At 51.8% G+C, this 14820-nt stretch overlaps 1 protein-coding gene across 1 annotated transcript; it reads right to left on the bottom strand.

The window, feature by feature from the left end:
* Nucleotides 1-1301: 1301 nt before the first annotated feature.
* LOC310923658 (class II histocompatibility antigen, B-L beta chain-like) lies at nt 1302-3026 on the bottom strand (the record flags this gene model as incomplete). Its single annotated transcript, XM_083885578.1, has 3 exons — nt 1302-1586; nt 2233-2502; nt 2942-3026. Coding segments are annotated over 3 exons (640 nt in total), but the record flags the coding sequence as incomplete, so codon positions are not given.
* Nucleotides 3027-14820: the final 11794 nt, after the last annotated feature.

Below are 14820 nucleotides of genomic sequence, written 5' to 3'. Positions count from 1 at the left end.
GGACACATGGATATTTGGGGGGTACATGGTCATTCATGGGGACACGGGGGGAACACGGGTACAGATAAGGACGTGGGGGACAATGACAGGGATGGAAACATTATGGGGAGACAGCCACGGGTGAGGACAGGGTGGGACATGGCCAGTGACATGTGGGGACATGGCCATGGCCGGTGCCATGGGGGGATCTTTTAGGGGCTGTGGGGGATGCTGGGTTTGAGGGAGCTGAGGGTTCCTGGGAAGGACATGGGGCTTGCTGAGGGCTTTGGGGACCCCAGGCCCAGCGGCTCTGGCTGTGCTGGGAGACCCTGGGGGGAGGTTCTGGGGCAGCTGCTCCCCGAGACCAGGGCAAACTTCAAAGCTTTATTGGGAACACTGGGAGCAGCCGGGCAGGGACAGAGTGACAGCGGGGCTGGGGGGACACACGACCCCCCCAAAATCATCTCGGGGACGAAGCGGGAGGTCCCGGCTGGGCCCGAGGCCACGGGGAGGGGCTGCGGCCGCCAGCGGCTCAGGAGCTCTGTGGGCAGAGAAAAGGGGGTGACACTGGGCTGGGGGGCCCCGGGGAGGCACACACGCTCTGGGGGAGGGGGGACACGACCCCCGGGACCCCCCCTCACCTTCTTGCACAGGCAGAGGCCCAGCCCCAGTGCCAGGAACACCGAGCCCAACACCAAGCCCCCGATCCCCGTCAGCATCTTGCTGTGGGCGGCGTCCGGCGGCATCTCTGGGGGGTCCAGAGGGGTCAGGATCCCCCAAAACCTCTCACCCGCACCCCAAGCCCCTCCAAACTCCCTCTCAGTCTCCCCCAGCACACCCAGGAGCCCTCAAAACCTCCCGATCCCTGCCTGCCCTCCCCACCGCCCACCAAAGCCCCTCCTGGCCCCTCTCACCAGCCCACAGCCCCAAACCGCTCGCCCCCCACCACCCCACGACCCCCCCAAACCTTCTCCCAGTCCCTTCCCAGCCCCTCCACCGCTCCCCCACACCCCTCCCAGTCTCTTCCCAGCATAACCGACCTCAGCCCCAGCCCCGCTTGCCCATCCCCCAGCTCCTCCCAGCCCCTCCAGCCTCACTCCAATCCCTCCCACTTCCACCCGCCGCCCCAAACTCCCTCCCGGCGCCCACCAGCACCCCCGGCACCCCACACCCCCCTCCCCAGCATCCTCCCGACTCCTGCTCAGGCCTTCCACAGCCCCCAGCCCCTCTCCCAGGTTCAACCAGGATCTCTCCAGTTCCCTCCCACTCGCTCCCAGCACACGCCAGTGCCTCTGCCAGCCCGGCCAGTGGCTCCCCCGTACCCCAGTGGCGCCTCAGGGGCTGCTCCAGGCTGACGTGCTCCACCTGGCACGTGTAGCTGAGCCCGCGCCGGGGCGGCCTTTCCAGCAGCACCAGCAGCTGGTGGCTCCAGTCCCCGTTGGGGACCACGTCGGTGGCCACCACCTGGCCCGACAGCTCCTGCTGGCCCTCGAACCACCTCACCTGGATGTGGGCGGGGTAGAAATCCATCACGGAGCACAGCAGGCCTCTGGCACTGCCGCCCTGCGAGCTGGAGGGCAGCAGCGAGATGGAAACGCTGGGGGGCACTGGGAGAGAGCAGGGACACACTGGGATCAGCTGGGGGCCACTGGGAGAGAGAGGGGAGGGGCGGTGTGGGCTTGGGAGGGGCTGGGAATGGACTGGGAGGGACAGGGAGTGGATTGGGAATAGACAGGGAGAGACTGGGACACACTGGGGTGGCAATGACAGAGATGGGAGGGGATGGGGGGCACTGGGAGAGGGGGTCAAAGTCTGGCACTGTACTGGGAATTAACAGGAAATAAACTGGGAAGGACTGGGAAGAACTGCTATTGGACTTGGAGGGACTGGCACTGGACTAGGACTGGACTGGGATGAACTGGGATGAACTGGGAATGAAGCGCGCGGCACTGGGAGGCGAGTCCAGCGCGGGGCACTGGGCACTGCGGGTCTGCCTGGCAACAGATGAGTCATCAGAGAGACGAGCGCTTTCATTGGCTGATCGGCGTCACCCCACGCACGGACAGGATGGACACCCCGGGTGGGGGGCACTGGGATGGACTGGGAGAGGCCCAGGTTACCCTGGGAAGGACCGGAGACGCTGGGAGTGGTCCTAAGGAGGGCGGAATACTCTGGGGTGATTCCCAGGGAGGGTTTGAGGGGCCCCAGGGTCATTGGCAGGGCCCGAGAGGACACGCTCTGCCCCACGCTCACCCCTGCGATCAGTGAGGAACGGGGCGGACAACTCGTAGTTTTGGGGGCAAAGTGTGTCCGCTTGATCCTGATAATACCCCAGCATTTCTGGGTTATTATTCATGGACCAAGCCACCTTCTCTCCATAGGGCGTTTCTCCCACAAAGTGCCCCACGTCGCTGTCGAACGTCACGTACTGCTCCCTGTTGTAGAGTTTCCTTAGCACGAACCTCACCTTCTCCGTGCCGTTAATGAAGTGACACTCGTACTTCACCATGTGCTGGAACACCCCTGAGTGTGCAGGACACAGGTCAGGGGGGCCACCCCGGATCCCCACTCCGCACCCCCCGTGCCCCACGGCCGCCCCGGGACCCTCCTGCCCGCGCTGCCGCTTCCTCTGTAACACCCTTCCCCCATTTCCCCTTTCCCATCTCTTCCCCTCCCCGGCCGCATCCAAAATTAGTTTTGGAGTCATATTCCCTCCTTTTCTCCCTTTCCAAACCTTTTAAACACAATCCTCTCAATCCCAAGCCCCCTCCCGCTCAGTTTTGAGGTCCCACCCTCCCCTTTCCCCACTTTCCCACCCTTTTCCACCCCTCCCTCGCCTTCCCCCGACCCTCAGCCCCCGCCGCTCTTCCTTTCGGGGCTCCCCTCCTCCTCCTCCCCCGCTTCCATTCCGGCCTCCCCCCTTTGCCCCCTTCTCCGCCCCTGCCCACCGCCCCCCGCTCACCCGAGAGCTCCGCGCCCGCAGCCGGGGCCGCTCCCAGCACCACCAGTGCCCCCAGTACGGCCCCGGCTGCCGCCCCTCGCCCCATGGCCAGCGCCGGGAGGGGCCGCCAGCCCCAAAGCAGCACCAGCCCGGCCCAGGGCGGGCTCGGCAGCAAAGCCGCGCGCTCTGATTGGCTGAGAGCACTTTTGGGAGCCGATTGTCCCGAGGCTCTGCGCGGCAAGTGATGAGGCCAAAACACCAACTCGCGCTCTCATTGGCTGCAGCGCGCCCCGCCCGTGTTGGGATTGGCTGAGCGGGTTTTGGGCCGCTGCAGCCGCGCCCTGGGGGTTTTTGGGTTTTTGGGGACGGGGGAACCTCGGGGCGCGGGGCAGGCGGGAGCTCAGGTGTGCCCAGAAATGTGTCCGCAGGTGCGCGGGGGGCGGGCGGTGCCCGTGGCCAGGGGTGAGGCCGGCCTGGGGCCGGGGCCGGGCACCCCCCAAAGCCGCCCTGGCCCTGCCCCCGCAGCCGCGCGGGGCACAGAAAATGGAACTGGGGGTTCCTGGCTGGGGACAAGGACAGGGAGAGATCCCTCAGCAAACTCCGACACGGCCACGGCAGACCCTGGGAACAGCGAGGGAATTTATTACCGAGCAAACCACACCACTAAAGTAAAAATAATTTGTGGAAAGTGAAGTAAAATACTTAGGGCATAAAATTAGCCAAGAGACCTGGCGTTCGAATCCTGAAAGGATTGCAGGAATAACCTCACTCGCCTGGCCAGAAACTGAAAAAGAAATCAGAAAGCTTTTGGTCTTCTTATTGTAGGTTATGGATAGAAGGATATACTCAAGTTGTTAAATTGCTGTATTAGTAAAAGGTGAAATGGTGTGAGGAAAAGAAGATGAGCAAAATTTTGAAAGTTTGATAGAAAAATTGATCAGTGCACCTGCTCTAAGTCTTCCTGCTTTAGATAAACCCTTTTACTAATTTGTTGAGGCTGAAAATGGAGTAGCCCATGGAATCTTAGCCCAAGAATGGGGGGGATCCAAGAAACTGGTGGCTTATCTGTCAAAATTGTTTGACCCTGTTAGCAGGGGGTGGCCAACCTGTATCCAGGTGGTGGCTGCCACTGCCTTTCTAGTAGAAGAAAGCAGAAAATTAACTTCTGGAGGGAAAGCCTAAAAGTGCACACCCCACACTCAGTGAGAAATATTTTGAATCAGAAAGCTGAGAAATGGCTCACTGATTCTTGAGTACTGAAGTATGAAGCAATTCTAATAGAAAAAGATGACTTAGAACTAATTACAGATAAACCCCTCAATCCTGCCCAGTTTTTGTATGGAAAACCAATAGAACTAGTGCATGATTGCTTAAAAATGATAAACAGTCAGCCCAAAATGAGAGAAGATCTGACAGACCAACCCCTTCAAGGGGGGAAGCGATTATATGTTGATGGGTCTCCAAAGGTCCCTTTCAGGTGCTGCTCACCACTGAACCATCTGTACAAACTGCAGAACAGAGATGGACTCACACTGCCAGAATAAAAGGACCAGTAAAAGAACTCGGCAAGTGGAAAATCGTCACTTCCACAAGAGGACTGAAAATGCCTCTAAAGCAAAGTGCACAAGCTCAGTGTGGCAAACAGACAACGAGCGACCACAAATCAATCCAGGCTGGGAGGGAGTTCCTTGTAAGAGCCTGAATGAGAGATATGGGGTCCAGGCAGCTCTTTAAAGGTGCTGTTTATTCCATAGATTGAAGTCACAGCAGTCATGGGTCATGGGTAACAGAGCCAAGCCTACAGCTATCAGCATCAGCCTATGGGCAAAACCTGAAACCACTTCAGCTCTGGTTACAATGCATTATATAGTTTTCTTTAGTGAGCATCTTAATACATCAAAACCAATCAGCATCCTATAAACAAACATTTACCTATAGCCCATCATAACTACTATTATTACCATATTATGTTACAGTTTAAACTTAAAGTTGCTTTTCAGCTTTCTTGCGGTGGAAAATTCTTACACCTTTTTTCTACTTGGTAAAAAACATGTTTTTGTTTGCCTGTGGTATCTTTTGCTTTTCTTGAGACCTCTTTCTGCTTGCTAAGAACATCTTCTTTGTTTGTGGTCACATATCCTTTGCTCTAGCCATAAATCTCCTTTCCAACTTGACACAACCTTTGCCTTCTTAGTTGTCCTTTAACTGGCTCAGTAATCTTTAATTTAGACATCTTTTATTCTTCTATATCAAAACTTGCTTCTACCTTTACTCCACTTACAGGTTCCACATTCAGAGAGCCTTCTCCTTAGCTTTCATATCTGTGAAACTTTCCTGTAAACTTTCATCATTCCCAGCACCCATGGTGGTGTCATGGTCCTCTTGTGGTCATCTCATTGTCACGATCATCCCATGGTCATCTCATGGTCATGGTCATTTCCTGATCACCATCTGTCCTGGGTTGTAGTGTAGGATGTACACAAAGTATTTATTCTATTACCATCTTCATGAACTGTTAAAACAAGTGGGGCAGTGTTCTAGTGTTTCCAGTCCCCCTTTCCTTTGGGCTCTTCTGCTAATGGCCCATCAATGCCTTGCCCAGGACTCACAGGTAACTCCCTCCAGGAGTTATCTCTGTTTAATCGGCCATCAAGAACCCACTGCACGACTCCTCATCCCATTGGGAGATGCTCCGCCCAGGGGGAGAAGCCAAGCATTCTCACCTGGATAGAAGCTGGGATTTGGGACAGGACAAGCAGCCCTGACCCACTGGATTCCCAGAGGAGCAGAGCTCCCAGACCTTTCTACAGGATCACTGCTTCAGGAAGAGCACCTCACCTGGACTGTTTCCACCATCCTGCTCAGGTTGTATTCTGACTCTGTCAGTGATCCTTTGTGTTATTGCATTTATTTTATTTTATTTTTACCTTTTTACCTTTCTTCTTATTAAATTATATTTCTGACTTGGAGCCTCTCACTCGTTTTGCTTTTCAAACCACAACATTTTTTGGTGCCCAACGTGGGGCAGAGGCACTGAGAAAAATCAGAATTAAAATTTTATATTGAAGAAGACACCTGTTTGCTATGATGCTCAACATGCTTACATGTGTCTTATACCTATCTCTCTCTATTTTTCCACACATGGGGCACTATCTGCCGGTCTTAATGCTCCTGCATAGACCAGGGTATGGTACTAAAATTGCCTTATTGGTCTATTATGTCCATTGCTTGATAAACTCCGAGGCAATGAACAGCATTCAGAATATATACCCAGTTTTGGATTCGTGTCCTGGTCTAGGATGCTACATCTGGGGCCTCAACAATCTCACTCAGCCCCTGTGGGGAGGAGTAAAGAATGATTTTTTCCAGCTTTTCAGGCATCACACAGCAGTTTTTGAAAATATTGAGTACCCTCTGGATGCCAAGGACAATATTATGTTATTGTTAGTCCTGCTTTCTCTTCTCTGCACAGCCCTTTGTTTTTTCTGCACCATGCTTGGGATCAAAACACTACCTGGTGTGATACAGCATGTTCCTAAGGAAGAGGAAGAGGGAAGGAGAAGCAAAGCAACATCATCAGCGTCTACACAGACTGTCACAGAGGAGAAGGGAACCAAAGGCAAGTCAACAGTGTCCTCATCTACACAGACCATCACAGAGGAGAAAGAAGCCAAAAGTGAGGCAACAGTGTCCACATCTACGCAGACTGTCACAGAGGGGAAAGGAACCAAAAGTGCCGTCAGCATCTCCACACAAACCATCACTGAACTGGAACAACCTAAACCAGTAGCAGTTGCCACCACTCAGAAAAAAAAGCCAAGGAGCAAATCAGTCCGTGTAGTGACTGACGAGGATGCAGCAGGACCTTCGCAGCCAGCAGAGGAGACAGAGATCATCACTCGCTCTCTATCCCTGGGTGAGCTGCGTGACCTGCGAAGGGAATTCACCCGCCAGACCAACGAGTCCATCCTGACCTGGCTGCTCCGCATCTGGGACGCTGCAGCCAATGACACCATTCTTGATGGAATTGAGGCCAGGCAACTGGGATCGCTGTCCTGGGATGTGGTCATTGACCAGGGGATTGGGAAAACCCAAGAACCTCTGAGCCTCTGGCAGCGACTGCTAACAAGTGTGAAAGACAGATACCTTTGTAAAGAAGACCTCCAAGTGCACCAAGGCAAATGGAGCACAATAGAACAAGGTATCCAGTGCCTGAGAATTCTCTCAGGCTGTGCTGGAGATCATTTTTTCAGAAAATGAGAGATTTCCTAAAAGCCCAGATGATGTCCAGTGCACATCACGGATGTGGCTGAGACTTGCACGGCTTGGACCAGAGATGCACTCACGTTACCTGGCAACACTGCAATGGAGGGAAGGTGAGGACAAGGTCAGTGTCTTGGCTAATAAATTAAGAATTTACGAGGACACTATCACTGCCCCAGTTTGTACCCATGTCTCGTCTGTGGAAACAAGACTGGCTGAGCAAGTCCGGAGCTTGATTGAAGAAGGCCATCAGAAATTAAAAGAACTTAAGGAAGAAATGTATCATATCTCACCAGAGCCGATGAGAGTCTCTGCCATTAGGAGCAGGTGTCCCCCAGCCAGGGAGAGAGGATACACACCACAGGGTAACCTCTGGTCTTTCCTTAGAAAGCATGGAGAAGACATGAAGAAATGGGATGGAAAACCCACCTCCTCCTTAGCAGCCCAGGTACGTGAACTGAAAAGAGGAACACCTACCACAAGAAGTCCATCTAGAATCAAGGTTGCCCCAGTCTCTCAGAACTCCAGGCGGTACAGGAATGATAATATGACTGATCCTCTGGAAGGGACCTCAGAAACATACGTACAGGAGGAGAACAATGTATGCCATGACCAGGAAAAGGGGGCCCTGCCTCTAGCCAGGAAGAGAAAAGGGACAACCGGATCTACTGGACTGTGTGGATCCGATGGCCTGGCACATCTGACCCACAAGAATATACGGCGTTGGTTGACACTGGGGCCCAATGTACCATGATGCCACCAAGGTATGTAGGAACAGAATCCATCTCTATTTCTGGGGTGACAGGAGGGTCCCAGGAACTGACTGTATTAGAGACTGAAGTGAGTTTAACTGGGAACGAGTGGCAAAAACACCCCATCGCGACTGGCCCAGAGGCCCCCTGCATTCTCGGCATAGACTATCTCAGGAATGGATATTTCAAAGACCCGAAGGGATATCGCTGGGCGTTTGGGATAGCCGCAGTTGAGAAGGAAAACATCAGACAGTTGAATACTTTGCCTGGTCTCTCAGATGACCCCTCTGCTGTGGACTGCTGAGAGTCGAAGAACAACAGGTACCAACTGCCACAACAACAGTACACCGCCGCCAATACCGCACTGACAGAGACTCTGTGATTCCCATATGTAGAGAGCCTGACTAAAGAATGGCTGCATTCCAAAGGACATATACTATGCGGCTAGTAAAAGTTTAAAAGGTCAAAGTGTCATTGAGGCAGACCTGGTTTAGTTAACAAAATGCAGAAGCTTCCTGAGGAATGAAGAGTAAGCCATAAAGATAAGGATAACACTAACAGTGGGATTAAGACTTAGCAACGTGTGCGTCATTGGCTGAGAGCCAATAAGGAGTTATACTTTTGCCATATGTATGAGCTAGTTATGAAGTGTATAAAAGTGTAAGACAAATTGTAATAAGACGAGATATGCTGACCATGAAAGCATGAGGCATGTCTACCACGGCTCAATAAATCCCTTACAATTGGCGCCCGAATAGCCAATTCCCCTTTCCCTCTTAAAAGAGCTGTGATGGGTTCGGGTCACTAAGACGGCGGATCTCGGCGCTGCGCCTTGCTTCATCGGAAGAAGTCGTCAGGCCACTCCGCCCAGAGGGGTACATCGGTGCACTCTGCCGATACGCGCTGCCGAAGCCTGAAGGTTGCAACTGTACCGGTTAAGCATGGACAGGCAAGCGGCGTATGAACTTTTTACTACTTTTCTTAGGAAGCGGGATATCAAGGGTGTAGATTTAGATAAAGATTTGCCAGCGCTTTTGGCGCATGCGCTCTCGTATGGGTTCTTTTCAGACCCTCATAGTGTTCATGAGTTAGCTGAGTGGCGCAGATACGGAGATCGTTTGTGGGATTTAGTGTTAGATGATGATAAGCCAGCAAAAAAGATGAGTAAATTTTGGAAAGTAGTGCAGAATGCGTTACTTATGGTTCAGGCGGAAAAACGAGCGGCGGAAAGCGCTCGGTTAGCGCAGGCGCGAAACCGGGACTACGATCCTTCCGCACCTAATCCCCCTATGTTCGCGTCGGTAGAAATCCCAGAGCGCCCCCCGCCAGCTCCCCCTTTCCCTGCCGCTCCCCCGCCAGCTCCCCCTTTTCCTGATAATCCTGCCGCTCCTCCGTCAGCCCCCCCCTTTCCTCATAGTCCTGTCGCTCCCGCGCCGGTCCCACCGTCAGCCTTGTCCGGCTTGCCGCCGGTACTCCCATCTGCCGTTCCGGTTCCGCTCGGACCACCCCCCCCTCCCAGTAATGCCACGGAGCCGTTCCCCGGTGCCCTGTCGGATATCGCGGAGGCTATGGCAAAAAAGAGAAGGGAGGCATGGGCAGCGTTGGCTAAGCAAGGCATTAATGACGGCGACTTAGATCTGGCAGCGGCGGCCCAGGAGCAAGTTCCGGCAATGTCGCTGGCGTTCCCTGTCATTTTTCACCAGCGTCAAGGGGCGCCCCCGAGAGCGGACGTGACACAGTTAGATTGGAAACTGCTAGCACAGCTCCGTGCCACTGTAGCTCAGTTTGGGGTCACCAGCGAGCCCGCAAAACAGATGTTAGATTATCTTTTTAACTCCACAGTCTTGTTGCCCGGAGATATTAAAGGCATAGCTCGTTTAATATATACCCCCCACCAGAAAATACTTTTTGAGGCGCGCTGGAAAGAGGAAGCAGCCGCTTCTGTGGCTTTGCCGCGCCCTGCGGGAGATCCTCTTCAGGGAATTACATTAGATGAGCTCATGGGCGATGGTAACCACATTCCTTTAGAACAGCAGGCTGCGTTAGGACCGGAAAAGCTTAGAGAGGCTATGACGGTTGCAAAAAGAGCCATGGATAAAGTTCGGGATCCGGGAGGTCTCCCCATCTATATGGGAATTAAACAAGGTCGCGAAGAACCTCTTGGTGCATTTGTAGATAAGATTATGACTGCTTTATCCAAAGCAGGCGTTGCTGATCACATGCGTGATGCAATCCTGAAACAATGTGTTATTCAGAACGGAAATTCATCCACTCGGTCTCTTATCTCGACTGCACCAGGAGATTGGTCGGTTCGTGACTTGTTAGACAAGGCTGCAGCACTCCCGGCTGGCAGTCAAGTTTTTATGATACAGGCATTAGAAAAAATAGGGAAAAAGATAAGTGAAGGTCTGAATAATCAGGCACAGGCTCAGCAACAGGTATTAGCTGCCCTTGCACCCCTTCAGGCCCCGGCAGTGCAGCGCCGTCCAGCTCCCACAGGAGCTCGGATGAAGTATTTTCGATGTGGACGTACCGAACACATACGTCGTGAGTGCACCGCAACACAAGGCGACAGTGGACTGGTATCTTCTTAACTCTTCAGAACTTGCGGAAGCCCTGCTTAATGCCCCTAGCCACATCACCTCAGCACCGCTGGCCCCGAAGCATTTGCAATAGTTAGGACAATGGCAGTGGATTGTTAAACCCCTTCAGGAGAATAAGCCTATCCCGAATGCGCTTAATGTTTTCACTGACGATCACGAAAAGCAGCTGTCACATGGAAAATCAAAGAACAGTGGCATCATCACATTATTCAGGCCACTCCACAAGACAACCTGCAAACCTTGGAATTAGTGGCGGTCATTTGAGCCTTTCAAACTTTTGCACAGCCCGTAAATGTTATCTCAGATTCAATGTATACTGTTGGAGTTGCGTCAAAAATAGAAGATGCGAGCATCAAGGAAGTCAACAACCCACGGCTAGGAAAACTCTTCATGCAGCTACAGAGAACACTACAGAATCGACAGCACCCATACTCCATACTACACATCCGAAGCCATAAACTGGAAGAAGGTTTAAGAGAAGGCAATGCCAGGGCAGATAAACTAGTAGCAATACAACAACCAGCTCCTCTCCCACGCACGACGGCAGCACGAGAAAGTCACAGCATTTTTCATCAGAATGCCAAAGGACTTGCTCGCGAGTTTAAAATTTCACTTAACGAAGCTCGAGCAATAGTAAAAGCATGTCCCACTTGTAGTTTCCACAATGGAGGCCAAGGAATTGGCCTAGGAGTCAACCCCAGAGGTTTGGAGTCTAATCAATTATGGCAGATGGATGTAACTCATTTTGCAGCATTTGGGAAACTGAAGTATATTCACGTTACAATTGATACCTATAGTCATTACATTTGGGCAACCGCACAGGCAGGAGAACAAGCAAAGCACGTTGAGAGACACCTGCATAGCTGTATTGCAGTTATGGGTGTTCCTAAGGAAATCAAAACAGACAATGGGCCTGCCTATGCCAGTCAGAGATTTGCAAAATTAGTTAGTTTTTGGAACATTAAACATGTTAGGGGAATCCCTAATGTCCCTACAGGTCAGGCAGTAGTAGAACGAGCCAATGGCACCCTGAAGCGGTATTTAGAAAAATATACCGATCTACACATTCCAGCAGAAAGATTGCTTAAGGCTTTGTTTGTATTAAATCATCTTTGCCTGTTTGCTGACAGGGATGTGCCCCCTGTCATGATGCATTTTCAGAAGGACCCCGCACCCGTCCCTCCTGTATATGTTACCTATAGAGACCCTAAAACTGGTGTGTGGCAAAGCCCTGCTCAGGTTCTTTACTGGGGAAGAGGTTATGTATGTGTTTCCACCCCTACAGGCTCTCAATGGATTCCTGCTAGATGGACACGTCCTGCAAATCCACAAGAGCAGTCCGGAGGAAAGAAAGCGTCACAGGCTTCAGATAACACTTGCACCATTGCTGCTAACAATACAGAAGCAGTTTGGGATCTCCTTCCACATCAAATCTGAGGAGGACGTGCAGCTCCACGTCATTCCCCTGTTGCATGAACTTAAAAAATAACTCTAAGTCCATCCATGCCAAGATAAAACAATTGCAGCAGCACACCGCATTGTTATGCAGGGATGATACATTCTTTGAACTTAATCTTGGGGACTGGGGACTTACAGGATGGCTTAAGGGTTTGGTTCAATTTATACTTGTAGGATTAGTTATTCTGTTTATGTTATTGTTACTTTTGCCTTGTATTTTGCAATGCTTGCAGCGCATGTTAATGTCAGCATTTACATCAAAAAATGTTGCCTTACTTGCTGTAAAAGAAAACGGGGGAGATGTAGAGAGCCTGACTAAAGAATGGCTGCATTCCAAAGGACATATACTATGCGGCTAGTAAAAGTTTAAAAGGTCAAAGTGTCATTGAGGCAGACCTGGTTTAGTTAACAAAATGCAGAAGCTTCCTGAGGAATGAAGAGTAAGCCATAAAGATAAGGATAACACTAACAGTGGGATTAAGACTTAGCAACGTGTGCGTCATTGGCTGAGAGCCAATAAGGAGTTATACTTTTGCCATATGTATGAGCTAGTTATGAAGTGTATAAAAGTGTAAGACAAATTGTAATAAGACGAGATATGCTGACCATGAAAGCATGAGGCATGTCTACCACGGCTCAATAAATCCCTTACACCCATACACGAGAAGATTCGTAAACTGGAGAGCCAAGGGGTGGTCAGTAAGACTCATTCACCTTTCAACAGCCCAATATGGCCTGTGCGTAAGTCCAGTGGAGAATGGAGACTGACGGTGGATTACCGTGCTCTGAATGAATTCACCACTGAGTGCTGCTGTGCCAGACATGTTAGAGCTTCAGTACGAGCTGGAGTCCAAGGCAGCAAAGTGGTATGCGACCATTGACATTGCCAATGCCTTCTTCTCCATTCCTTTGGCAGCACAGTGCAGGCCCCAGTTTGCTTTCACCTGGAGGGGCGTGCAGTACACCTGGAACCGACTGCCCCAGGGGTGGAAACACAGCCCCACCATCTGCCATGGGCTGATCCAGGCTGCACTGGAAAAAGGTGAGGCTCCGGAACATCTGCAGTACATCAACGACATCATCGTATGGGGAAACGCCCCAGGGGAGGTCTTTGAGAAAGGAGAGAAGATTATCCAAATTCTGTTGAAAGCTGGTTTTGCCATTAAACGAAGTAAGGTTAAGGGACCGGCTCAAGAAATCCAGTTCCTGGCAGTCAAGTGGCAAGATGGACGTCGCCAAATCCCCACAGAGATAATAAACAAGATCACTGCCATGTCCCCACCTACCAACAAGAAGGAAACACAAGCTTTCCTAGGTGCCATAGGCTTCTGGAGGATGCACATTCCTGAGTACAGTCAGATCGTGAGCCCTCTCTATCTGGTTACCCGCAAGAAGAGCAATTTCCACTGGGGCCCTGAACAGCAACAAGCCTTTGTTCAGATCAAACAAGAGATTGCTCACGCAGTAGCCCTTGGCCCAGTCAGGACGGGACCAGATGTGAAGAATGTGCTTTACTCTGCAGCCGGGAACAACGGTCTGTCCTGGAGCCTGTGGCAGAAGGTGCCTAGGGAGACTCGAGTCCGACCATTGGGATTCTGGAGCCGAAGTTACAGAGGCTCCGAAGCCAACTACACTCCCACAGAGAAGGAGATCTTGGCTGCCTATGAAGGAGTTCAAGCTGCCTCAGAAGTGATTGGCACTGTGTCCTGGGTTGACAGTGCTCTCTATCCCATATCATGGACTCCCTTGTTATGTCTAACAGCTGTCCCTGCTTTCCTGTTAGCTGGGCGGGCACTGTCTGCCCCCTGGGCTCTCTGCTGCTTGACTTCTTGCTTCCAGGCGGCTGGATCCACTTTTGCTGCTTTGCAATTTCTGCTCTTTTTTTGCCTTTTCCTTCTGTCTACTTCTGCTGCCTCTGTGCCTTTGTTTGTTTGTTTGTTTGTCTTTCCCTTTCCCTCTTATCCCTTCCCCCCTCCCTACCCCCCCCTTTAAGATTTAGGACTGGCACCAGACCTCGATCTCAACGGAGGAATCCGAGGATCTGCAGGGCTCGTGAAAGAAGCTCTGCGCCCTCCTCCTCACAGTAACTGGAGCTTTTTCTTTTCTTTTTTTCCCTTGTGTCGGGGGGTGTTTATTCATTTGTTAATAAACCGGTTTTTTTCCACTTTTGTTTGAGAGATTCCTTCCCAAACCCAGGGTTGGGGGAGGGGTGGTACAGGTTTTGTTATTAGGGGATTCCTTTGGAGGTTCTCCCGTAATTCAACCCAAACCAGGACACACACCAAGGTGCTGCTGCAAGCAAAGCTACAGAACCCCCCCAAGAGGCCCCAAGCTCTGTGTGCAGAGTTGCTTTTCTTGGCAAAAACAGAGCTTGCTGCTGCTGACAGCTCTGCCATGGGAAAGAAGCAAGGAGGCAGCAGAAACTGGCTTCTGGCTGCTACAGACATGGAGAAACAGCAAGTGTGGCAGAAAGTGTTCCAAGGCAGCTGGAGCTACCACCGACTCCTGACAGGCTTCTTTTCACTTGGAGAACACAGAAAACACACCAAGGTGCTGCTGCAAGCAAAGCTACAGAATCCCCCCTCAGAGGCCACAAGCTCTGTGTGATCCCTTGTCCTGGTGATCCCCGTTGGGTGTGGGGAAGGTGTTAGAGAGACTTCTTTCCCTTCTCCGTGTGCTGCTGTGGTTTGGTTGGTAATAAATTCACTCCCTGTGCCCAGGCTGGGTCTGTTGTGCTTGGGGCTGGATCTGTCCCGATCCTTCTCTCAACTCCCGGGCCTCTCCTCAGCCAATCAGAGAAGGCACTGAAATAACAGGGAGGGCA

This window comes from Zosterops lateralis, assembly GCF_965231275.1.
Source record: "Zosterops lateralis genome assembly, contig: HAP1_HAP1_SCAFFOLD_174, whole genome shotgun sequence".
NCBI classification, from domain to species: Eukaryota; Metazoa; Chordata; class Aves; order Passeriformes; family Zosteropidae; genus Zosterops; species Zosterops lateralis.
The sequence above is the reverse complement of the archived record's forward strand: the minus strand, read 5'-3'. Positions and strand labels throughout refer to the sequence as shown.